The sequence below is a fragment of the Pipistrellus kuhlii genome, unplaced genomic scaffold (assembly GCF_014108245.1).
Source record: "Pipistrellus kuhlii isolate mPipKuh1 unplaced genomic scaffold, mPipKuh1.p scaffold_m20_p_5, whole genome shotgun sequence".
Lineage (NCBI taxonomy): Eukaryota > Metazoa > Chordata > Mammalia > Chiroptera > Vespertilionidae > Pipistrellus > Pipistrellus kuhlii.
In genome coordinates, this window is record NW_023425551.1 from 72,763,408 (window position 1) to 72,785,848 (window position 22,441).

Here is a 22,441-nt window from a genome sequence, read left to right on the forward strand (position 1 = left end):
TAAAAAGAACAACAAAACATGAAGTTCCAACTATAATGCAAAACCTCCCTGGGCAAAATTTGAAGGTGGGAAAAAGTTGACATCAGTGTTAGGTAGAGGCCCCAGCTAGATTTCCCTAGCAAAACACTCCCATCTTAGTTTGGGGAAGAATTTCACAGTCTTGTCTCAAAATCATCAATGTCATGGAAATCCCCATCTGGCTTTAGGTTCCTGTTTCAAAAACACTGGAAAAACCAAAACAGGCAAAACGCACTTTCAAAACAACACCTTTCATCTACGTGGGCAAGGGAAGACACAGAGGATCATGGGGCAGATCAGAAGACAAAGTTAAAAATTCACTATCATTAGAGAAACTTGAGTCAAAAAAAGACTACACATTTCCCAAGGGAGCTGTGTTTCAAAAGTCCCTAAATAACATAACTCACAACAAATGGTAGTGGCCAAAGAACCCGTCTGGGTGACTGAGACCTTGCAAGAGATCACACTGACCTCAGTTCATCCGTATTGGGTTTTCACGGTGGCAAATATCTTCTCAACCTGTTTACTTTCTCAAACCAAGGGCAGAGAGAGCAGAGGGAATCATGAGACGCCCCATGAGGACCTTGGGCTGCATCCACAAAGGCCTGTGGTCACAGTTGTCACCTTGGAGAAAGGGGAGGTGAAACAGGTATCTCTTACCCTAAAACAAAACACACAAAACCCTGGGGGCATTGGGGTGCTTAGGGAGACAGACATCTCTGCAGCTATTGGCCAGCAACTTAATCCTGCCCCAACCAACTGGATTCTCTCTAATCCCCAGGAAAATAAATGAAAAGACCAAATGCCATTAATCAATTAATAATGAAGCAGATGCTGTTTGGCTTCTGTCTCTCAGCGAGACTCTTGTTCTAAAGGATCTGCTTCAGTCCCTAAGAACGGCCATTTCCAAAGCCAAGGGCATGGAACTAGCAAGTGCTTAGAACAAGGCCTGACTCATAATAAGTATTCAATAAATTTGTTGAATGCCTCTAGAATGAATACTGGCATTAATTCTCTTTGCACTCTTGCCTTCTTCTCGCAGCCTGGAAACACACACACACACACACACACACACACACACACACACACACACACACACGTCAATCCATGCCTGTCCACTGAAACTCCATTTGCATGTAACCTTGCAAAATTAATAAAATTAGCAATTACTGCTACAATAAAGATTTCTGGAGGGCAGGGATTTTCATTAATTTTGGTACTAATGTTCCTTAAGCGCCTAAAAAGTGCCCGGCACATCACTGGCTCTCGATGCGTATTTTTTTTAATGCCGAATGAATTATGTATAAGGGCCTACAAGCAAACCCTTCACAAAACCATTTCCACAAGGGCGGCAGAGGCTGCCTCGAGGCCTCCCACCGCCAGGAGCCGCTGTGGGGAACGCCCAGCTCCCTTCCCACGTCACCTTCTACCCCCCGCGGTGCCCTTTGACCCCGTGAAGTCTCTGCCCCGAGTTAAGATGGCGGCGTCGGTGGCAGCTGCAGTCGGAGGACTGCGGCGGGCCTTTCGAAGGTCGCCCTCGTGGCGGGGCCCCGGCCGCCGGCCGCTGTCCTCCGAGCGCGCTCCGGCCCGGGCGTCGGCCGTCCGTGACGCCTTCCTGAGCTTCTTTCGGGACCGCCATGGCCACCGGCTCGTGCCGTCCGCTTCCGTGCGGCCCCGAGGCGACCCCAGCCTGCTGTTCGTCAATGCCGGCATGAACCAGGTTGGGGCGGGGTTTGTGGGGGGTGGTGTTTTTTTCCGCGAGAGAAAGGAGCTTCGGGATTGGGCCAAAGAAGCAAGAGGCGGAGCTCGGAGCTTTTGGGGAGAGAGGGCAATGGTTGGGCTGAGTTAGGGTTCGGGGAACACTCGACCTGGGAACTTGTAGTTTGGGATTGAATTTTAGGCCCAAGAATGGTAAGGGCAGATGGTGGAGGAAGTCTGGCCTTATTTATTCTTTCAATAAAGATAACATTCATTGCATGGGTGTGGTGTGGAGCCCATGCTCTGCGCTAGACTGTGTTCTCCAAGCCCTTGACTTTGAGTACTACTTACCCTCCTGGACTTGTTGGTCTGCGTCTGTGAAATGGGTGGGAGGTGGGTGCAGAGGGGGAGTTGGTTAACTTTAGAGGCCATGCTGCCGTGTTGGGCCTGCCCAGTGCCCTGTGGTCTCAGTTTTGCACCCTGAAGTTATCAGCTGTGGTTGAAGAAGCTGAGATGGAGGATGCAGCCATTCATTGTCCTGTTTCCAGCCACCAGCACATTACTCCTCCTTTTTTCTTGCCTATTTTACTAGCAGAGGGTCTCTGTTTATGGTTATTTACTCCTTGCCTGCCACACACACACACACACACACACACACACACACACACACACGAGATGGGTACCCCTAAGCTCCCAGGTTGCCCCCCTCCCGCGCTCCCCTCCTCCCCGCAAGCCAAGATCACACTGCACTCTCGGTAGCACAGTCAGCCATCTCTGTCCTTACTCCCCATATTTCTCTCCCCATGAGGGACTTGGATATCCCTCTCCCTCTTCTTCACATGTTCCAGTTCAAGCCAATCTTCCTGGGCACCGTGGACCCGCGAAGTGAGATGGCAGGTTTCCGACGTGTGGCCAACAGCCAGAAATGTGTGAGGGCCGGAGGCAGCCACAACGACCTGGAAGACGTGGGCCGGGACCTTTCCCATCACACCTTCTTTGAGATGCTTGGCAATTGGGCCTTTGGGGGTGAATATTTTAAGGTGAGTCTCCAGGAAGTCCTGGAGTTAGGAAAGGGTCAGCGTTCAACCAAGAAGGGGGTTAGAGTTAGTCCTCTCTCCACTCCTAGAGTCTGCTTGGGCAGGGCCTCCACTCACAGAGGCAAAGTGCAACGTGAACGAGTATAAGAGGAATGTGTCTCATTTCTCTCATTGGATTGTAAGCTTTTGATTGTGCCCCCTGCCGGATGGCTGATCAGTAATTGTTATATGAATAAACAAGACAGTGACACTAAACTGCATGAGTTCTAAATCACCCCAGGCGAGAGTGGCTAGAGGATTTCAGGGGGAAGGTGAGACTTGGAAGAAAGGAGGATTTAGAAGCTTTCTGGGCAGGAAAGAACTCAGAGTTTGCTCATGGCTTGTTTTATCGATAGAAACAAGGTCGACAGTGGAAATGGTTTTGTCTCAAGCTGAGGGCTGAACCCAGGTGGCTGGATTGATGCGTTGGTGGGGCTCTCTTCTCACCCGTCTTCCTCTTCGCCCCATGTGGGTTTCCCCTGCAGGAGGAGGCGTGCAGCATGGCCTGGGAACTGCTGACTCAGGTCTATGGGATCCCTGAGGACAGGCTCTGGGTCTCCTACTTTGGCGGTGATCCCAAGGCAGGGCTGGACCCAGACCTGGAGAGCAGGGACATCTGGCTCAGCTTAGGGTAAGTCCTCCCTCCCCCTGTCCACTCCTAGAGGCCTGGAAAACGGACCCTGTCAGCACAGGCCTTTAGAGTCTCAGCCTATCCCAGGAGACCCTGGGGTCGGTCCTGGTCCTCCTCTTGCTGAGCTTGATGGAGAGGTGCTCCTGGCAAAGAGGGTCCGGCTTTGGGCTTTGCTGTCTCCCTACACCCACCTGGCTTTCTTTCCAGGGTGCCTGCCAGCCGCGTGCTCTCCTTTGGCCCACAAGAGAACTTCTGGGAGATGGGGGACACCGGCCCTTGTGGGCCCTGCACCGAGATCCACTACGACCTGGCCGGAGGGACGGGTGCCCCCGAGCTGGTGGAACTCTGGAATCTGGTCTTCATGCAGCACAACAGGTAACGGGCGCTGAGGCAGGAGGAAAGTCCCCGGCTGGAAGTGGAGACGCAGCAATCAGGAGACTTGAATCTACTTCTTATAAAAGCACACGCTTCAATGGCACTGCCTGGGTGCCAGGCAATTTTCTAAACACTGTTCAGATAATAACTGATTTAATCCTCGTCTTTGCCCATAACAGTTGAAGCTAGTCACTGCTGCCCTCTGGCCTCTGCTCCCTCATCACATGATAGAGTGGAATCTGATGGTCTCTAAGATTTTCCTCCAGCCTTGACATGCCTCTTCCTAAGGCCAAATAACTCTGTCCCAGAAAGAGAATGTTGAGGTCCGGGCAAGGGCCCAAGGGTCAGGGGGTGGTGGTGAGGGTAGAGATCACCCTTTATGAGAAGGGACAGGACCCAAGGCCATCGTCCGTGTTTGAGGCGGGGGGAGGATTATACTGCATCTGGTTCCTCCCTCTCTCAGGCCCCTCAGACCCCTCCTCATTCCTCTGTGCATCTTGAGCCCCACACCTGTCTGTCATCCTGTGCGGAGTCTCACCCTGTTCACCTTCCCTGGCCAGAGAAGCAGACGGGAGTCTGCAGCCCCTGCCCCAGCAGCATGTGGACACGGGAATGGGCCTGGAAAGGCTGGTGGCTGTGCTGCAAGGCAGGCGCTCCACCTACGACACTGACCTCTTCTCCCCGCTGCTCACCGCTATACACCAGGTGAGCTGCCTCTCCCCTTCCGGAAGCCTCTGGCCTGCTCGCCGGTGCCTTTGGGATCTGGCCCTCATGCAACACAACAGGCAGTGGGGTGCTGAAGCAGGAGGACACGTGACAGGAAGAGAAAAGGTGGCAGGCAGGAGGCTGGGGGCAGCTGTGCCTCTAGGCGTTGGCTGACAGTGGGGGTGAGCAGCCATGTGTGCGTCACCCTCCAGCCGGCTAGCTCAGACTCATTCATCAGAGTTCAGCCAGGGTCCAAGGAGAGCAGAAGCACACGGGCTTTGGGGCCTGGGCTCGAACAGCGTCATTCCCACCGTATTCTCGACCAAAGCAAGTCACGAGCTGGCCCAGAATCCAGAGGTGGAGAAACAGATGCTCTGTCTCGATGGAAAGCAATTCCCTCGCCTATAAAGTCACATTGCAAAGTGGCATGCTCACAGAAAAAGGAAGGATGGTGGCCATTTTACAAACAGGCGACCCCGAAGAGGAAAGCTAGAGTCCAATCTTATGGGACTGGAAGTCCCAAGTAGGGATTTATTCTGAGTGTAGTGAGCAGGGCCCTCGGGGGAGGAGCATGCTCTGACACTTTTAAAGACCACTCCTGTTTCTATGTGGAGGATGAGCTGGAGGGAGGCAGGAGTAGAAGCTAAGAAACCAACTGGGAGGCGATTTCATAGTCCAGGGAAGGGACAGTAGGGCATGGCTTAGGCTGGTCATAGTGAAAGTGGAGGAAAGTAGGTTGATTTGCTAGATCTATGAGGGAGCAGCAAAGGCCCCATTGACTTAGTGGATGTGAGGGGGTGGAGTGGGGAGAAAAGGCTGGCTCCCAAGTGTTTGACAAGCAGTGAGGCGAACGGCAGGACTGTATTGAGGGGGCAGCTTGGGGAAGAGACAGGTGTGGAGCTGCAGGAATCCAGCACTCTGCTCTGGAGCACATGTACACACAGCCCCCACCGTCCCTCCGTGCCCCCTGGGTCTGGAGAGGCCTGGAGAGCACTGTGGTCAGACAGGCCGGCTCACAGCTCAGGGCGGCTCCTGGTCAGCTGTGTGGCGCTTAGATCCTCTGGGCCACATGTGTCAAACACAAGGCCCGCGGGCCAAATCCGTCCCGCCAGGCCTTGCAATGTGGCCCGCACCGCGCTGTCATCACTGCACTCCGCTGCGTTTCCATCACAATGACAGTTTATGACTGTTCAGTAAACCATTCGGCCCGCGATTTAGGCTGGATTTCAGATTTTGGCCCCTTCTCTGATTGAGTTCGACACCCCTACTCTGGGCCTCTGTTCCTCTGACGTCGAGGACAGAAATAACTCCCAGAACAGGGTGTTTGGGGGATTAGACATCATGTCAACCAAACACACAGTTCTGATAGTAGGAATTCAGTAAACGATCACACCTGTGACTATTGTTAGGGCGAATGTGGGCCCCTTGGGGGCAGAGTCTGAGTGCCGTTCATCTTTGAAGCCTTCGTCCTGGCTATTCCAGATGTGGTCGGCTTTAGGGGTGAAGAGCATCCCCCCCCCCCGGGCAGGTCCGGCACGGCAGCAGCCACGCCCCTCTCCTGCTTTCCAGGGCTGCGGGGCGCCCCCTTACCTGGGCCGGGTAGGGGCCGCAGACCAGGGCCGCACAGACATGGCGTACCGCGTGGTGGCCGATCACATCCGCACACTCAGTGTCTGCATCGCCGACGGCGTCTCCCCTGGGATGTCGGGCGCCCCGTGAGTCTGGAAGGACCACAGAGAGGGGCCGGTGCAACTGGGGCTGGCGGGGGAGGGAGGGCACAGAGTGGGTCGGGTGGAGATGGCAGGAGGAGCCGGAGAAGGGAAAGGGCTTTGGGGTGGGAGCACACGCAGAGCCTTGCCCTCCCCAGTCTCCAAACTGCTGACCAGGGGCTGCTGGGGGTTCACACCTGGGCTTTGGACCCTGTAGGCTGGTTCTTCGTCGGATCCTCCGTCGAGCCGTGCGGTTCTCTACAGAGGTCCTGCGGGCACCCCCTGGCTTCCTGGGCAGCCTGGTCCCGGTGGTGGTGGAGACGCTGGTGAGGACAGAGCTTCCGCGCTCCCCTGGGCCTCCCGGGCACTCGGGGAGCCTGCCGCCCAGCGTCCTGTCAGTAGCTGAGAAAGCTGCCGCGGCTTACAGAAGCAGGGAGCCTTCAGGAAGCCTCGCCCCTTGAACCGTGGGACTCCCTGGCCTGTGTCCCCACCCCACAGGGAAACTGACTCCCCATTAGGGTCCCTGCCCCTGTCCCTCAGCCTGTCGGAGCCTCCAGAACAGTGTCCCCAGGGAGGCCAGGACCGGAGGGGGAGGCGGCTGGTAGCCTTTCCTCTCACTCCTCAGCCCGTTCTTACCTCCTCCAGGGAGACACGTACCCAGAGCTGCAGAAGAGCTCCACCCAGGTACTGGCCTCGGGGCCGGAGGGACGGGCTGGCCAGGGAGGTGGAGAGAGGCTCTCCCTCCATCTCTGTCGTGCCCGCCGTTCAGATAGCCAGCCTGGTGTCGGAGGACGAGGCCGCCTTCCTGGCCTCCCTGCAGCGGGGTCGGCGGGTCATCGAGCGGACCCTGAGGCGCCTGGGACCTTCGGACGTGTTCCCCGGTGAGTACAGGGGGAGAGACAGGAAGGTCCTCACGCAGGTGAGCCGGGCAGGCCGGGAAGGGAGCTCTGGGCCAGGCCTGTGCCTCGCACCTCCCCTCCTCCTCCTTGTCCCTCCCCCTGTACTCCCTCCAACACCCAGACTTCTCCCCATTTCTCCGCCTACTCTCTGCCCCGCTGCTCCTGCCTCAGTCTCTGCTCCCCTTCCCCACTGAAATGCTGGTTGCCAAGGGAACAGCCTGGGTACCCCCAGCTCTGGCCTTGGAGCCGAAGCCTGAAGGTGACCCGTGTCCTGGGCCAGCCCAGTGTGAGGAGGGGGTACTTGTGCTTGGCACCTGGTGTGGTTGGGAAAGCCCTGGCCCTTCTCCCTCACTCCCCACCCCTCTGTCCTGCCCCTCCCCGCTCAAAGCCCCTTGTCTTCCTTCCGAAAAGCCGACGTGGCCTGGTCCTTGTCAATGTCCGGCGACCTGGGGCTCCCACTGGACCTGGTAGAGCTGATGCTGGAGGAGAAAGGGGTGCAGCTGGACTCGGCTGGGCTGGCGCGGCTAGCCCAGGAGGAGGCCCAGGTACAGCTGGGGCACCCCCACCAGGTTCTGTTGGGACAGTCAGCCACTCCCCAGCCCTGAGTCCCTGGGGAGGCTGCAGCTATTGAAGGAAGAGGAGGCTGAGCTAGGCCCTGTCCTTCACCTGGGTCCCTCCCAGGCCCGGAAAGGCACACCAGTGCAGTGGGCTAAACAGGAGCGGGCGGGCGAAGGCCAGCACAGTGTCCTGGGAGGCGCCTACAGGGGCAGAATTCGGTGAGGAAGGCCTGATCCTCAGACCCCACAGGATGGGTGGTTCACCAGCCAACCCAGCTTGGTCTCCAGCACCAGCCAAGCCCTGCGCGCTTATTCCAGAGGGGGCTGCAGGGTGCACAGAGCGGATGGCAGAGACAGGCTCTTCGGAGGCCCAAGTCCCATTGCACTCTCCATGCAGCCCTTCTCTACATACACATGCCCATGCCTGTCCTCCAGCACCGGGCCCAGCAGGCTGAGCCAGCTGAGGAGCAGGGACTGCGGCTCAACATCCATGCGCTGGGGGAGCTGCAGCGCCGAGGGCTGCCCCCAACCGATGACAGCCCCAAGTACCACTACTGCCTTCGACCCAGTGGGGGTTATGGTGAGAGCCTGGGCTGAGCAGTGGCCATAGCTTGCCTGACCCTGATTGGGAGGGACAGGCAGATGGTTGCCCTGTGCATTCCCCGGAGACCACCAGGGGTCGCTGTGTCCCTGAGCAGGACTTGGACCCTATCTCCCATTCCCACCCCCCCACCCCCTCCTCCAGCTACGTGCCTGTTGGCTTCTGGTAAGGCACAGACCCACCTGTATGTCTCAGACCCCTGCCTCGCACTGATAACCACTTTCTGCCCTGGCAGAGTTTGGCACCTGCGAGGCCCAGGTGCTCCAGCTGTATACAGAGGACGGAACAGCCGTAGCCTCCGTGGGGGAAGGCCAGCGCTGCGGCATCCTCTTAGACAGAACCAACTTCTACGCTGAACAGGGGGGTCAGGCTTCAGACCGAGGTTACCTGGTGCGGGTGGGGCAGCAGGTGAGCTCCCCCCCCCCCCCCCCAACACGCACACAGGATAACTTCTGCAGGAGGCAGACCTGAGCCAGAAAGGGAGCTGGGGGGGGGGGGGGGGGAGGGGAGTGAGGAAGAGGAGGGGGAGAGGCTCCAGGCAGTCACTCTAGCTCCTTGGCCTTTGACCTTCCCCAGGATGTGCTATTCCCAGTTGCCCGGGCCCAGGTCTGCGGAGGCTTCGTCCTGCATGAGGCTGTGGCCCCTGAGTGCCTGAAGGTGGGGGATGCAGTGCAGCTGCACGTGGATAAGGTAAGGACTCACCCTGCTGCTCGTGATATCCTGCAGCTCCTTTACTCTCCACTCCCACTCACCCCGGACGCCGGGTGACAAAAGCGTTTCAGTCCTGGCGTCTAGGCTGCATGGAGAAGCACACGGCCATCCACCTGCTAAACTGGGCACTGCGGCAGGCCCTGGGCCCTGGCACAGAACAGCGAGGCTCCCATCTCAGTCCCGAGCGGCTGCGCTTTGACGTGGCCACCCAGGTGAGCAGGGCACAGAAAGACAGGCTTCACGTGCGGTGACAGGTTCAACTTGGGAAAGGCTGGTGGGGTGGGGAGTCTGGCCAATCCGAGGGCCTGTCAGTCAGTCACTATAGGAACCTGAGTGGGTGTCAGCCCAGGGTGCTCCCAGTCATTCAGTCACTATAGGAACCATCAGGCTCCTCCAGCACAGCAAGGGATGTGGAGTCCTCCCTTCACCCAGCCACCCATCTTCCTTGTTCCTGCTGTCACCCAAGCCATGCTTGCACAGAGGCGCTGCTCTCTCCCTCCTCTGCCACCCTGTTCCCTCCTCTCCTTGTATATCTGGCTCAGTACTTCCTCCAGGAAACACTCACTGACTAAACCTGTCCCACTGACTACTCCTTGTTCCTGCATCTCCTCCATCCTACCTTCTCTTCAACTCATTGCCTCTTGTCATAAGCTCCCTGAGTACAGAGCCTCTACTTTCTGTTTTAATCCTCACTTGATGATATTTTTATTGATTTTAGAGAGAGAAAGGGGAAGAGAGAGAGAGAGAGAGAGAGAGAGAGAGAGAGAAACATCGATGTGAGAAACATGAATCATTTGCCTTCCCTATGTGCCCCAACCTGGGATGGAACCCGAAACTTGGGTATATGTGCCCTGACCGGGAATCGAACCCGCTGACTCTGTGGTGTATGGGATGCTGCTCCAACGAACTGAGCCATCTGTCCGGGGCTCCATCAACTTTTAATGCCTAATGAAAGGCTGCAGCTTCCAATAGGCCCAACCCCCAGGTAGCTTTCTAAGGACAAGAATTGTTTCTGCACAGTGTTTATTGAGCACCTACTAGGTGCTAGCCACTGTGCTAGAACGTAGGGGTGTTCAGTGAATAGTGACTGCTGCTTCATGTATAGGTTGCAGGCATGGGGCTGACTGCCTGTCGGCTATCCATTTCCCTCCACCCCACAGGCCCCGCTGACCCCAGAGCAGCTCCGGGCAGTGGAGAGCACAGTGCAGGAGGCTGTGCGGCGGGACGAGGCCGTGTACATGGAGGAGGTAGCCCTGGCGCTCACTGCCCATGTCCCTGGCCTGCGCTGCCTGGATGAGGTGAGTTGGGGGAGCTCCCTTGGTGGAGATCACCTCCCCTCTCCCCTCCACAGGCCAGTTAGCAGACCTGTCCCCTCCCACCCACAGGTGTACCCAGACCCCGTGCGAGTGGTGTCAGTGGGGGTGCCTGTGGCCCAGACGCTGGACCCAGCTTCTCAGGCCGCACTGAGGACTTCCGTGGAGCTGTGCTGTGGGACGTGAGTCACCCTGCCGGCCTGCCCTGGCCTGGCCTGGAGCTGGGTCCTCGCCCTTCCTTGGTCTTCGGAGCTGCCCACTCCTGGTTTGGAGCTCAGACTGCTCTTCTCTTCCATAATCCCCCTGACCTCTCCCTCCCTCTGCCCACAGGCACTTGCTGCGCACAGGGGCCGTCGGAGACCTGGTCATCGTTGGGGAGCGCCAACTCACCAAGGGCACCACCCGCCTGCTGGCCATCACTGGGGAGCAGGCCCAGCAGGTCGGGCACACCAGCAGGGCCCAGGGGACATGCAGCTGATACGCTCAGGCGGGGGGATGCCCAGCAGCAGAACCAGTGCCCCTACATGTTACTGCTGGCTGCTGGCATGATCATGTGGTGCCTTGATTGGTCCTGATGGTTAAATATTTCAAATTTGGCATAAAGCAACAATAGGTTGAGAGCCTTGAAAGTAAGCCAACAGCCCTGACCATCCTGTTCCCTCCCCGCAGGCCCGAGAAGTGGGCCAGAGCCTGGCCCAGGAGGTGGAAGCAGCCACAGAGCGGCTGAGTCGGGGTAGCCGGGATGTGGTGGAGGCCCAGCAGCTGTCCAAGGACATGGGACGACTCACTGATGTGAGGGTCATGCCCAGCATGGAGCTGCCCACATGCCTACCCATGTCCTTATCCTATGCCCTTCCCCATGCCTCTCTGGACCCTTCCAGTCTCTCCCCAGCATTCCGGGGAATGCCTGGGTGATTGTCTGCAGGGTGGAGTGGGGTGGGTGTGGTCTCTTCCTGGTCCTGCTGCTCCCAGCCTTAGAGACTGTGGCTCAGGGAGGGCGAGGATGATGTGCTGCTCTGACCGTAGGCTGTGGACACCGCTGTGATGCCCCAGTGGCAGCGGCGGGAGCTGCAGGCCACACTGAAGGGGCTGCAGCGGCGTGCTAACACTGCGATCCGGAAGCTGGAAATAAGGCAGGTAGGAGGGGGTTTGGCTGCACCCATCGGGGCAGATAGCAGGCACACCCAACAGGGGTCAGGGACACACTAGTGTGAACTGGCATGGGGATGGTGTCAGCTCCCTCTCCTGCCAGCTGGGCACCATTACCAGACCCCCACTTCTCTGCCAAGCTGTGTCTCCCAGCTCCCAAGCCTGGTTCAGGCTCTCCCTCCGGAAGCTGACTGCTCCATTCAGCCCTGATTACTCCTCTTGCATTCTCCCCCCTGCCCCCTCTCCATCTGTACTCCAGCCTTAGTCCTGTCACCTTCAGCGACCTATTTGTCGGGGCCTGGAGCTCCAGTGAAAGGGAGGGGGTGAGGGAGGAGAGGAAGGACACAGGTGGGACCCGAAAAGAGGCCATTCCAGGCAGAACCCCTGGCCCCTCTGTTCAAAGCTACAGCCTTTGCTGCGGGAGGACGGGGTGGGTGAGGGGAAGGGACTCTGGACGGGGTTCAGTTCAGAAGCGGGCCGGTTGTCCCAGTCTGACCTGTGCTGTCGCCCCCGCCCCCGCCCCCCAGGCTGCCCAGAAAGCCCAAGAGCTGCTGCAGCGACACCCCCCAGAGGGGTCCCTGATCGTGGACACCATTTCCACTGAGTCCCTCTCAGTGAGTATTGGGGCTGGGGGTGTCCTGACAGGGAGGTAGCTGGGAGTCTGGGGCTACGGGTCACCACCTGCCCTCCCTTGCCCAGGTGTTGGTGAAGGTGGTCCGGCAGCTGTGTGAGCAGGTGCCCAGCTCGTCCGTGCTGCTCCTCAGCCCCCAGCCCCTGGGGCACGTGCTGTGTGCCTGCCAGGTGGCCCAGGTGAGCCAAGTGGGAGAGCAGCCCACCCCGCCCATCTCCTAGACCAGCCCTCTGATTCCCCTCTTCCTCTCAGACAAGGGAGCCAAGGCTGGGTAGAGGTGACCTATGAGGACACCCCAAGACATAGATATGGCCATCTTCTTGTCCCTAATGACCACACATCCCCCCTAGAGAGGGTACCACCTCACTCCCCCTCCACACACATTCCCAACCCAACCCTCACCTCTCTTCACCTCATTCCCCGATGAGACTGGCTGGGGAGCGGTGCTGATCACTGGGACTCACTCTCAAGAGAACTTTGAGGGGATGGTGGCAGGGAGCGCCCCTCGGCATTGCTGCCCTTCTGTTTCTGTCCCCAGAGTGCCACGCCAGCTTTCACAGCAGAGGCCTGGGCGCTGGCTGTGTGCAGCCACATGGGAGGCAAGGCCTGGGGCTCCCGAGTGGTGGCCCAGGGCACCGGAAGCACTGCTGACCTGGAAGCTGCTCTCAGCACAGCCCGAGCCTATGCCCTCAACCAGCTCTGACCCAGGGACTCACGCAGACTAAAGAGAAAGCTAAACGTGGCAAGAATCGGATGAAACTTCCCGAAGGAGCCTGCAGAACCTCCCTGGAGCTGAGGGGAGGGCTGGGGACTGAAGGCCCAGCAGCTGAGCTGAAGAGGCCACATGGGCTGGGTCCTGCTGGGCACAGGAAACGTGGGCTGGCGAAGGCAGAGTGGGCCCAGAGACTCACCAAACTAGGTGAATTTGAAAACATGGCTATCCTCGCTGTGATTGCTCCTTAAAAAGTATTTCCCAGCCCTCCCAGCGTGGCTCAGCGGTTGAACTTCAGCCTATGAACTAGGAGGGGCACAGTTCGATTCCTGGTCAGGGCATATGCCCAGGTTACAGGCTCTGTCCTCAGGTGGGGACATGCAGGAGGCAGCGGATCAATGATTCTCTCCCATTGATGTTTCTATCTCTCCCTCTCCCTTCTCTAAAATCAATAAAAATATTTTTAAAAAAGTATTTCTTGGAGGAAAGGAAGTTCCAGAAGGTTCTTTTGCTTAAAAATTAATAGATTTTCCATTCCCAGCAACTTGATATGGGTGCCCATCGCCAGTCTGACTCCTCACACGGCTGAAAGGCCACCCAGCCTCCATATCGGAGCCATCCTCATCGCCACCTGCTGAGTCCGTTGTGCCAGCCTGTCCCGGGCACCAGGATCCAGAGCTGCGTTGTGAAAGTAGTCCTCTCGTGTCATTTAGTTCTTTAACAATAACATTGAAGGCCTGGTGATGTGTTGATAAAATGAGTAACAGATACTGGTCAGTTTCTGAGAATGTGAGAACCAGACAAAACTTCCTGTCCTTGCAGAGCTTCTGGTGGGAAATAACGGGCAATAAAGAGAGAAGAGGGTGTCAGTGGCGGTGAGGTCTGAAGGAGTGGCTGGGATCAGGATGGTGGCTGGTATTTCCTCACTGAGGTGTCTGAGGGAAGAGCTGTCCCTGCTGTTCCTTCAGCCCATGCAGAGTCCCTGCAGGGGGGGGGGGGGGGGGGGGCGGCACGGGCAGCAAGCTGGAAGAGTGGCAGGTGATGGGGTCAAAAGAGGAATCAGAGTGACCCTGTAAGTAAGCTATACAGCATCTACCTCATACCTGAGCTGAAGCTGAAAATGGCAGCTCGGAGCAGGAGGAAGCCAAAGGATCCGAGGGCAGCCCTCTTTCCCACCAGAATGACTATCCAGGACCAAGTCACAGACTGGACCTCAGGGGACCCATCTTCAGTTCAAGGGCTCCCTGACTACCAAGCTCTGGGGCTTTTAAAATTATTAGAGCAGAGAAGGGCCTCTGGCATCTCTTCTTGCATGGCCTCTCCTTTTGAGGCACCGGTGACTTAATAACTGACGTGGGCTTGAAAGGAACCTGAATCCTGGTGCCGAGCCCAGCCACTTGAGTTGCAAAGCTTTTCCTCAAAATCTTGGCAACTGCAGTAGTTAAGATGGTTCTCAGGAAGGCCCAGCTGTTTACACATGGATGCCTGGTAAGGCATGGTACCCACTTTATTGATGAATTAACCAAGTTTCTAAGTTAAACTTATCCAGGGAGACCAACTAGTACAGTTGACCCTTGAACAAACAACATGGGAGTAGGAGTGCCAGCCACCCTTGCAGTCGAAAATCCATGCATACCTTAGATCAGCGTGTGCAGGTTCCCAGCCACACATCAAAAAGACATAATCAGCCCTAGCCGGTTTGGTTCAGTGGATAGAGCGTGGCCAGTGGACTGAAGGGTCCCAGGTTTGATTCTGGTTAAGGGCACAAACTTCAGTTGCAGGCTTGATCCCCAGCCCTGGTCAGGGAAGGCAACCAATCTATGTGTCTCTCACATCGATGTTTCTCTCCCTGTGTCTCCCCTCCCCAGCCTCCTCCCACTTTCTCTAAAAATCAATGAAAAAATATCTTTGGGTGAGAACTAACAACAAAAAGACAACTAACCTGGCCGATGTGGCTCAATGATTGAGCGTAGACCCATGAACCAGGAGGTCACAATTGTTCAATTCCTGGGCACATACCTAGGTTGTGGGCTTGATCCCCAGTAGTGGGGAGCGGGGGCAGGGGGGAGAAGATCAGGAAGCACTTGATCAATGATTCTCATCATTGATGTTTCTATTCCTCTCTCCCTCTCTGAAATTAATTTTTTTTCTTAAAAAAAAAGAACATGAAATTAAAACAGAGCTCCACCTCCCTGTGAAACTTCCCACCACCCTGGTTGCCTCTCCTCTCCTGAAGGACAATTTCTTTTTCTTTCTTTCTTTCTTTTTTTTTTTTTTTTTTTTTTTTTTTTTTTTAGCCCACCCCCTGGAGTTAGTCATCCATGCCCCAAGGGCACCACATCCTAGGGAGCGGGCAGGGGGTACAGGCTTAGAACTGAGTGAGGCGTGCTGCGGCGGCTGGAACCTTCCAGCATCAGCCTGTTCCCATCTTAGAGGAGGTAGAAGGGCCGCTCTGCAGGGTGCTGCACCCACAGCTCTGCGGGTGCCCTTCACCCTCCTCAGCTTCCAGAAGAGACTGTCAGCTGATGCTTCTCCTGGTCCTAACTCCCGCCGCCCCCACCCCATTTCTACACAAAAGGTGCCCGGAAGGAACAGCACGCACCGCAGTCCAGGAGCCCTGCCGGGGCTCCCCCTCCTCACCTTCCCCCCACAAAAGCCCACCCGTTCCTAAACATGTCCCCCAGAAGCACAAAGCATGCCACGGGGCCAGTTTCCTCTGCCCGCACAGTGGCCGCACGCCGCGCATCAGCCAGAACCCTCCTGGCGCCAACCCCGAGCCTAGGCGCATAAGGACAACCTGCAAAGACAGCCCTGCGCACCAGCGAGGCACCCGCTGGAGACTGCGCATGCGGGCGGACACGCACGTGTGCACGCCGGCCCTGGACCCGCCCCCTGGAGACCGGTGGCGTCCCTAACGACCGGCGCAGACCGCGTGGGAGCCTGCTGAACGGCGAGTGCTGGGGACCAGGAGTCGGTAAGGCGACGTCCGGGAGAGAGGACACTCCAACCCAGGTCTCCCATATCGGGCTGAACTCTCCCTGCCCCCATGCCCGCCCGCGGGGCGCCCTCAGCCCACCGGGGCCCAAAGCCCCCAGGCAGGCGGCCCCAGCCTGGGCTCCCACATTTCGCGTGGCCGGGGAGGGCCGGTCTGTCACTACAGGAGACCTCCTACCCCGACCCATTTGAGATAGGACCCGTGCCACCTCCCCCACCAAGGTCACTGTCTGCCACATGGCACGGAGGCTTAGGGTTTGCAAGTAAGGGGAGAGGGGCATCCTGAGGAGGAGGAAGGGGAAAGTGGGGCATCGGGTAGGGCAGGGAGGAGAGCAGTAATAGGACCCCAGTCTTCTCAGAGAGACCGACCCCCACCCCAGCTCCCCAGAGCTGCAATCCCTCCCGCAGGTCCAGGAGCTTCCGTACCCCCCTCCCTCCCACAGCAGGGCTGGTTTCCCTTGGTTACCCTTGGTTTCCCTTGGTTACCTAGGACTTCAGAAGGATGGAGAGACCTCCTCTGAGAAAGGGAATGTGCTAGAGATTCAGGCTGTGGATCAGAGGTCTGTGAAGAATGCCCGGGGCGCCGTGAGCAGTGGGCAGAGCACAGTGCGGCAGGATTCTCATAGAATTCACAGGCTGGCTTCCTCAATGCCCCAGACTGGTCATCCACAGCACTTGTCCTGTGGGCCTCCCACTTTCCCTGGCTCGTGAGCTCTCGTCTTGTCACCAGCGTGGAGGATGGGGGTCCCCCTTCGAGTGCTGACCTGACGGCCCAGTTTCCCTCAGCCCTGCATCCCCCTCAGGCACAGGCACAGAGCTGGACCGTTGCCTCGCACCCTTCAGCCCCTACGCTGTGAACGACCAGCCCGGGCCAGTCAGGAAGGGCCCCACATCTCACTATCCTCTGGATAATCCTGTGGGGAAGTAAGCATTACCATCCCCATGTAGAGAGAAAGAAATGGAGGCTGAGTGGGATAAAGTGACTTGCCCAAGGTCTCTCAGATGCTGGACAGAAAGGATGTTTGACTTCAGTCGGTGTCACTCCTGAGTCCTTAGCCAGTCGCTACACTGCCTCCTGCTGTGCACATACTATTGAGAGCCTGCAAGTCCTTGTCTGTAGAGGCAAGGACACGGTTCCCAGAATGCTTGTCCACCAAACAGCCATAAAAAATGAGGACAACCCTGGCCAAACGGGGGCATCTCATCACTTACATTACCCATAGAAGGCAGCTCTTAACACCTAACTCTTGGTGTTATGGCCTGTATGTGGTCCCAGGGGGGGAACCTGGGGGGGGGGGGGGGAGAGGAGGATTAGTCTTTCTCCAGGGATTGTGGTCCTGGCTGGGTTGGATTGCTGCTAGAGGCATAGCATGGGAAGCCCAACAGGCCCATGAGACAGGCTCCAGGAGGTGAAAGGTCACTGGGCACGCCCCTACTCTCTTCACCCAAGGGCAGGGGTTGCCCTTACATGAGGACACTCGATGGTGGCACAAGAGGCACTCAGTGCCAGTGGTCAACCTTCTCTGGAATGTCAGAGAGAATTCCTGCCCCAGAGAAGGACCAGAGTCTTGAACACGCTTCCAGCCTTTAAACTGGGATTCTCTGACTGCCTGTGGGTTCCTGGGGATAGAAGGCTCCAGAGTAAGGTGACTGCTCTGTCACTTCTGGGGCTACCCTCTTTTTAAAGTTTATGTAGAGAGAGGAACAGAGAAGAGAGAGAGAGAAACATCAATGATGAGAGAGAATCATTGGTAGGCTGCCACCTGCACACCTCCTACTGGGATGGACCCTGAAACCCGGGCATGTGCCCTGACCGGGAATTGAATCACGACTTCCTGGTTCATAGGTTGATGCTCAATCACTGAGCCGCGCGTCTGGGCTGGGGCTATCCTCTGTGGGCCCTTGGGGTCTGTCTGGATGCCCTGAGTTCCTGGTTAATGCATGTCTACCCATCCCTGCGAGCTTCCAGGGAAGACAGTGCCACCTCCTACCACTCTCAGCTGAACACTGGCGATGCCCAGGCCAGAGTTCGGCCACCCTGTGAAGTAGGTGGAGCTGTCTCAAGCCTCCTGCCCCTGGTCCTGTGAGTCCTCCCCACCTTCTCCCCTCTCGGTGGTTCATCTCCCTTCCCCACTTCCTAACTTTGTTTTTGGATCTGAAACTCCTTCACACTGAGGCGTGGATGACCGATAAGAGGATAAATCATTTCCGTACACTTAAACCGTCTGAATAAAATATCAGGTGACTCCTATCCTTTTTTTTTTTTTTTTTTTTTTTTTTTTTAACATTTGCAGCATTGGTATCAGTATATATTTCATAATTTACTGTTGGATGTAAAATGATGAGGTACGTTTTTAAAAGGCAGGTCAAGGTTAATATATGAATATATACACAGGTATGTAATATTAAAATTTTTTTAAATATATTTTATTGATTTTTTTACAGAGAGAGGGATAGAGAGTTAGAAACATCAATGAGAGAGAATCATCCATCAGCTGCCTCCCGCACACCCCCTACTGAGGATGTGCCCTGGCCCCAGCCCTCCTGGTTGCCCCAGGTCTGGTCCTCAGTTTATTCATCAGCAGAATGGGGCCACTCAGCCTGCCCTGCCTCCACTGTGGAGTGCTTGTAAGACTCGGGCGAGAAAAGAGCTCTGGAAGGAGCTGGGAACTGTTACGCCCAGCAGATGCTAGTTGCTGATACTGTCCTAAGGCTGGAGAGATGGGAGGTAAGACTGGAGGCTCAGGATTTTTAGGGGAAGAGGCCACAGGCGTGAGATGTCAGGTCATGTGTATAATACAATAATCTGGGGCTTCTGGTCCTTTCGGCCATCCCATTGAAATATTTCACCTACTGATTTAGGATTTTCCCCATAATTTAACTCACCAAATGGTGAACCTATCAAAATGGTCAGAACCAGGACCCTTTGACCAGAAAGGAACAGAAACCCAACTCCCATCTTCAGCAAAAAAAGGACTTGTTAGAAGACACTGAGTTAGGTCCCAGAATTGAAGGAGCCGTTAAGGAACCGGCAGTTCTGGGGCCTCCGGGACTAGGAACAGGGACCGAAGGTAGCCAGGTGCTCCGTCACCGCTCACTCCTGCTGGTCTCCACCTGGCCTCATCCCCCTGCTGCAGACAGGACTTTTCCTTGGGAAGGGAAATAGCGCCTACAGGAAGGGATCCCTGGGTCTTTCTGTCTACTTCCACTGGGACAAACCCAAGGAGCACTCTGATGGGCTTGCAGCCAATCCCTCTGACCGATACAGGATACTCCTATGGGCCAGAATCTATTATAAGAAGGGGTAGGGCAGCCCCAAACAACAGCTACCTCACCTAACGCAGACCTCACACTGGCTAGGGGCCAGAGATCAAAACGACTAGCAAACAGTCCCTGCGCCCTGAGGAGCTCACAGTCCAGTGAGGCTGTGGGGAGAGAGTGGTCAGTCAGAGCACTGAAGAGACACAGGTGCTGGAGGAGGGACAAGAAAGGCTGACGTTTTCAGAGGTGCTTATGTTCAGGCCCAAAGCACCCCTGCTTCCTGAGCTGAAAGTGGTGGGGAGAGGGGACAAGCGTTTCAAGCAGAGGGAACAGCATGAGCAAAGGCTGGGCAGCATGAGTGAGCTGATGAGGCCAGATGCAGAGAGCATTTAGTCGCAGAGTGCCTTTTCTACTGAGTTGAGGAAGCTGAGCTGCACCAGCGTGCAGTGGGGAGGCCAGATGTGAGGGAACCACCTAGATGGCAGATCCAGGTGCTGGGCAGCGGAAACCACCAATCCAGGCAGGCAGCGAGGTCCAGGCCGAGGCAGCAGCAAGAGGGAGACTGTGGGTGCTGGGCTGGGAGGCAGCACAGAGGGGCTTCAACAGTCACCAGATGCCAGGGGCAGGAGAGGAGTGGTGACTTCCCGGCTTCTGGTTCAGGCATCTGGATGGCGAGATAGGGAGCCAGGAGGAGGATTGGTTTGGAGGAGGCACTGACTTCTCTTGGGGGACAGTTGAGTTTGAGGGAGTTGGAAGGCAGGCCAGTGGGCTTGCACGCCATCAACAGGAGTGAGGCAGGGCGAGTAGGCAGAACCCTGAGGAACCTCATACAGGAGTGGGCAGAGTACGGGAGCCTGTGCTGGAGACTTTGGGGAAGAATGAAGAGAGAGCCGAAACCGGTTTGGCTCAGCGGTGGAGCGTCGGTCTGCGGACTGAAGGGTCCTGGGTTCGATTTTGGTCAAGGGCATTTACATTGGTTGCAGGCACATCCCCTGTCCGGGGTGTGCAGGAGGCAGCTGGTTGATGTTTCTCTCTTATCGACGTTTCTAGCTCTCTATATCTCTCCCTTCCTCTCTGTGAAGAATCAATAAAATATATTTTAAAAAAAAAAAGAATGAAGAGAGAGGTGGGAGGGGGGCCAAGAGGGGGGCAGCCTTGTGGTGGTTGAGAGGGCAGGGGTCAAGGTCACGACCTGCTAGGGAGGGGCCACTCCTTATTTAATCATTAATAACAGGGAGGCAAGGCGTTTGTTCATATTCTTTTAAATAGACTTTGTTTTATATTTTATTCGTGTTTTTTAAAATATATTTTTATTGATTTCAGAGAGGAAGGGAAATGAAGAGCAAGAGAGAAACATCAATGATGAGAGGGAATCATTGATCAGCTGCCTCCTGCACGCCCCCTACTGGGGACCAAGGCCACAACCCGGGCAAGAGAGCTCTTGACCAGAATCGAACCCAGGACCCTTGAGTCTGCAGGCCAGCACTCTATCCACTGAGCCAAACCGTCCAGGACTATTTTATTCATTTTTAATAGTAGATTTTTTAAAAATCACCTGGAACTAAAATTTTCCTTAGAAGAATCCTCTGTGTTGGGAAGTCATTTCTTGCCAAAAATACTTTTGTAATATCTTTCTTTGAAAGATCAAGAAGTTACTAAGTGCAAACAATCAACCCTGACCTTGCTAGGAGGTCAGTGGTTTCCACATTTGTCTTTCAAGTGGCATCAGGCGCGGTGGTACATGGAGGTGTCGGTGAGCATCACAGGACGGTGGGGGCGCTGTTTCACACCAGTCAGGCAGGATGCTCTGCCCAGCCTGGCAGTGGCTCCGCGCTCTGGGACCCTCCCTGGGGCTCCTCCTGCAGGGTCCTGCCCAGAGGAGGCTGCCGGCTCCACACAGCAGTGAGAGAGGTTAGGACCGGACCTCAGGACAGACAGGCCGGGTCCCGAGACAGACAGGCATAGTCAGTGCGGCTGGGCCCACCAGTTCCTCAGGGCGCCCGCCCCGGGCCCAGGTGGGGTTGCCCAACACGTGGCCTCCCAGGATGGCGAGGCCTGACGGGACTGTGAGTCACGCCTGGCGAGCCGGCTCCAGGGCAACGCCCGCCGGTCCCTGGGGCTTCCCCTGCCAGGCCGGGTCCTGCTCCCGTGGGGTGCTGCCAGGGTGTCTTGGGATGCACTGGGAGTGAGGGGGATGCGGGAGTGCTTCAGGCCAGGACTTTGGAGCTAGCAGGAACGGGCCGGTCTGCTGTCTGTCCTCCTCTCAGGCCACTGATCCTTTCATCCAGCCCTGACACAGCCACTGCCACCTGGAGTTGGGGAAGGGCCTCACTCAAAGGTACCCTCCCCTCCGCAGCCTAGGACCCTGTCCTCCCTGCACCTCTGTCCTCCACACACGCCCTCCAGTGCGCTTTTCCAATATTATCAACGCTATTCAGCTACTTTAGGACAATCCCCACAATGCCTGCGTAGGAAGACACTGTTTTACAGGTAAGGAGAATGAAACTCAGATAGGTGAAGTAGCCTGGCCAAAGGTCACACAGCAAGTCACGAGCAAAGCCAGAAATGCAAAGTCATGTGATGCCTCCAGGCAGCTCCGCTCCTGGTCACACCCTCTGAGGGGCCATTACTCAGAAAGCACCAGCTGCTTACGCCACAATTCTGGACCCAGCCTGTGACTTTGCATTTGATTTGCATAAGGATGTCACAAATACATAGACAGCCCCCCTTCTTTCTCCTTTTTTTCTCTGTCTCACTCACACATACACACAAAGCCAGACTCTTTCTCCTCGAGATGCCTGGCTGGCTGGGGAGCGCCATCTGGTCTCCTCCAACTGCCAAGGAAACCTTTGCTGGTTCAGAGTGTTCCTTCCCACCGTCCCCACTCAGGGCCCCAGGTCAGGGAGCAGAGCTGAGGGGAGCCTCCTGGAGGAGATGCTGTGTGCTGGGCAGCCCCTTTTTGGTCCACAGTCTCAGGGCAGGGGGGCAGGAGTGCGCAAATGGAGGGAGGGTTCCCCAGCCCCAGATACATCCTCTGCCTTCTGTCTTCAGCCCCAGATTTAGCTGCCTTTTCACCTCCCACCACTTCCTGCTGCCATCTGGAAGGCTGGGAGGCTGGAGAACTAGAAGGGAGACTGGAGTGGGGATTGAAGGGAGGAGGAAAAGAATGTGCTGGCACCCTGGACAGAGAGTGGGGTCCAGTGGGGCAGCCCCTCTCCTTCCTCTCTCAGCAGCACTGTCTGCAACAGTAGCCACCAGCTACTTCCAATTTAGAAGGAAACCGAAACTCCGATATGAAAAGATAAATATAAAATATCTCAATAATTTTTATATAGATGACATATTTAAACGATAATATTTTGGACATCTTGGGTTAAATATAAAATTAACTTCACCTGTTT

At 56.3% G+C, this 22,441-nt stretch overlaps 1 protein-coding gene across 4 annotated transcripts; it reads left to right on the plus strand.

The window, feature by feature from the left end:
- Positions 1-1,484: 1,484 nt before the first annotated feature.
- On the plus strand, positions 1,485-13,050 carry AARS2 (alanyl-tRNA synthetase 2, mitochondrial). 4 transcript variants are annotated; one of them, XM_036414894.1, is made up of 22 exons: positions 1,485-1,738; positions 2,565-2,756; positions 3,278-3,423; positions 3,631-3,798; positions 4,359-4,503; positions 6,073-6,218; positions 6,430-6,538; positions 6,858-6,896; positions 6,982-7,093; positions 7,523-7,656; positions 8,104-8,248; positions 8,505-8,677; positions 8,846-8,959; positions 9,052-9,192; positions 10,141-10,278; positions 10,366-10,475; positions 10,624-10,732; positions 10,963-11,085; positions 11,320-11,430; positions 11,970-12,056; positions 12,142-12,252; positions 12,612-13,050. In XM_036414894.1, the coding sequence occupies exons 1-22, from the start codon at positions 1,496-1,498 to the stop codon at positions 12,774-12,776; spliced, it is 2,961 nt and encodes a 986-aa protein (XP_036270787.1). In that variant the 5' UTR covers positions 1,485-1,495; the 3' UTR covers positions 12,777-13,050. The 4 variants fall into 4 exon arrangements, with proteins under 4 accessions (XP_036270787.1, XP_036270789.1, XP_036270788.1 ...); XM_036414896.1 differs by lacking the exon at positions 12,612-13,050 and adding an exon at positions 12,326-12,605; XM_036414895.1 differs by lacking the exon at positions 6,073-6,218 and having other exon boundaries at positions 6,838-6,896.
- The last annotated feature ends 9,391 nt before the right edge of the window (positions 13,051-22,441 follow it).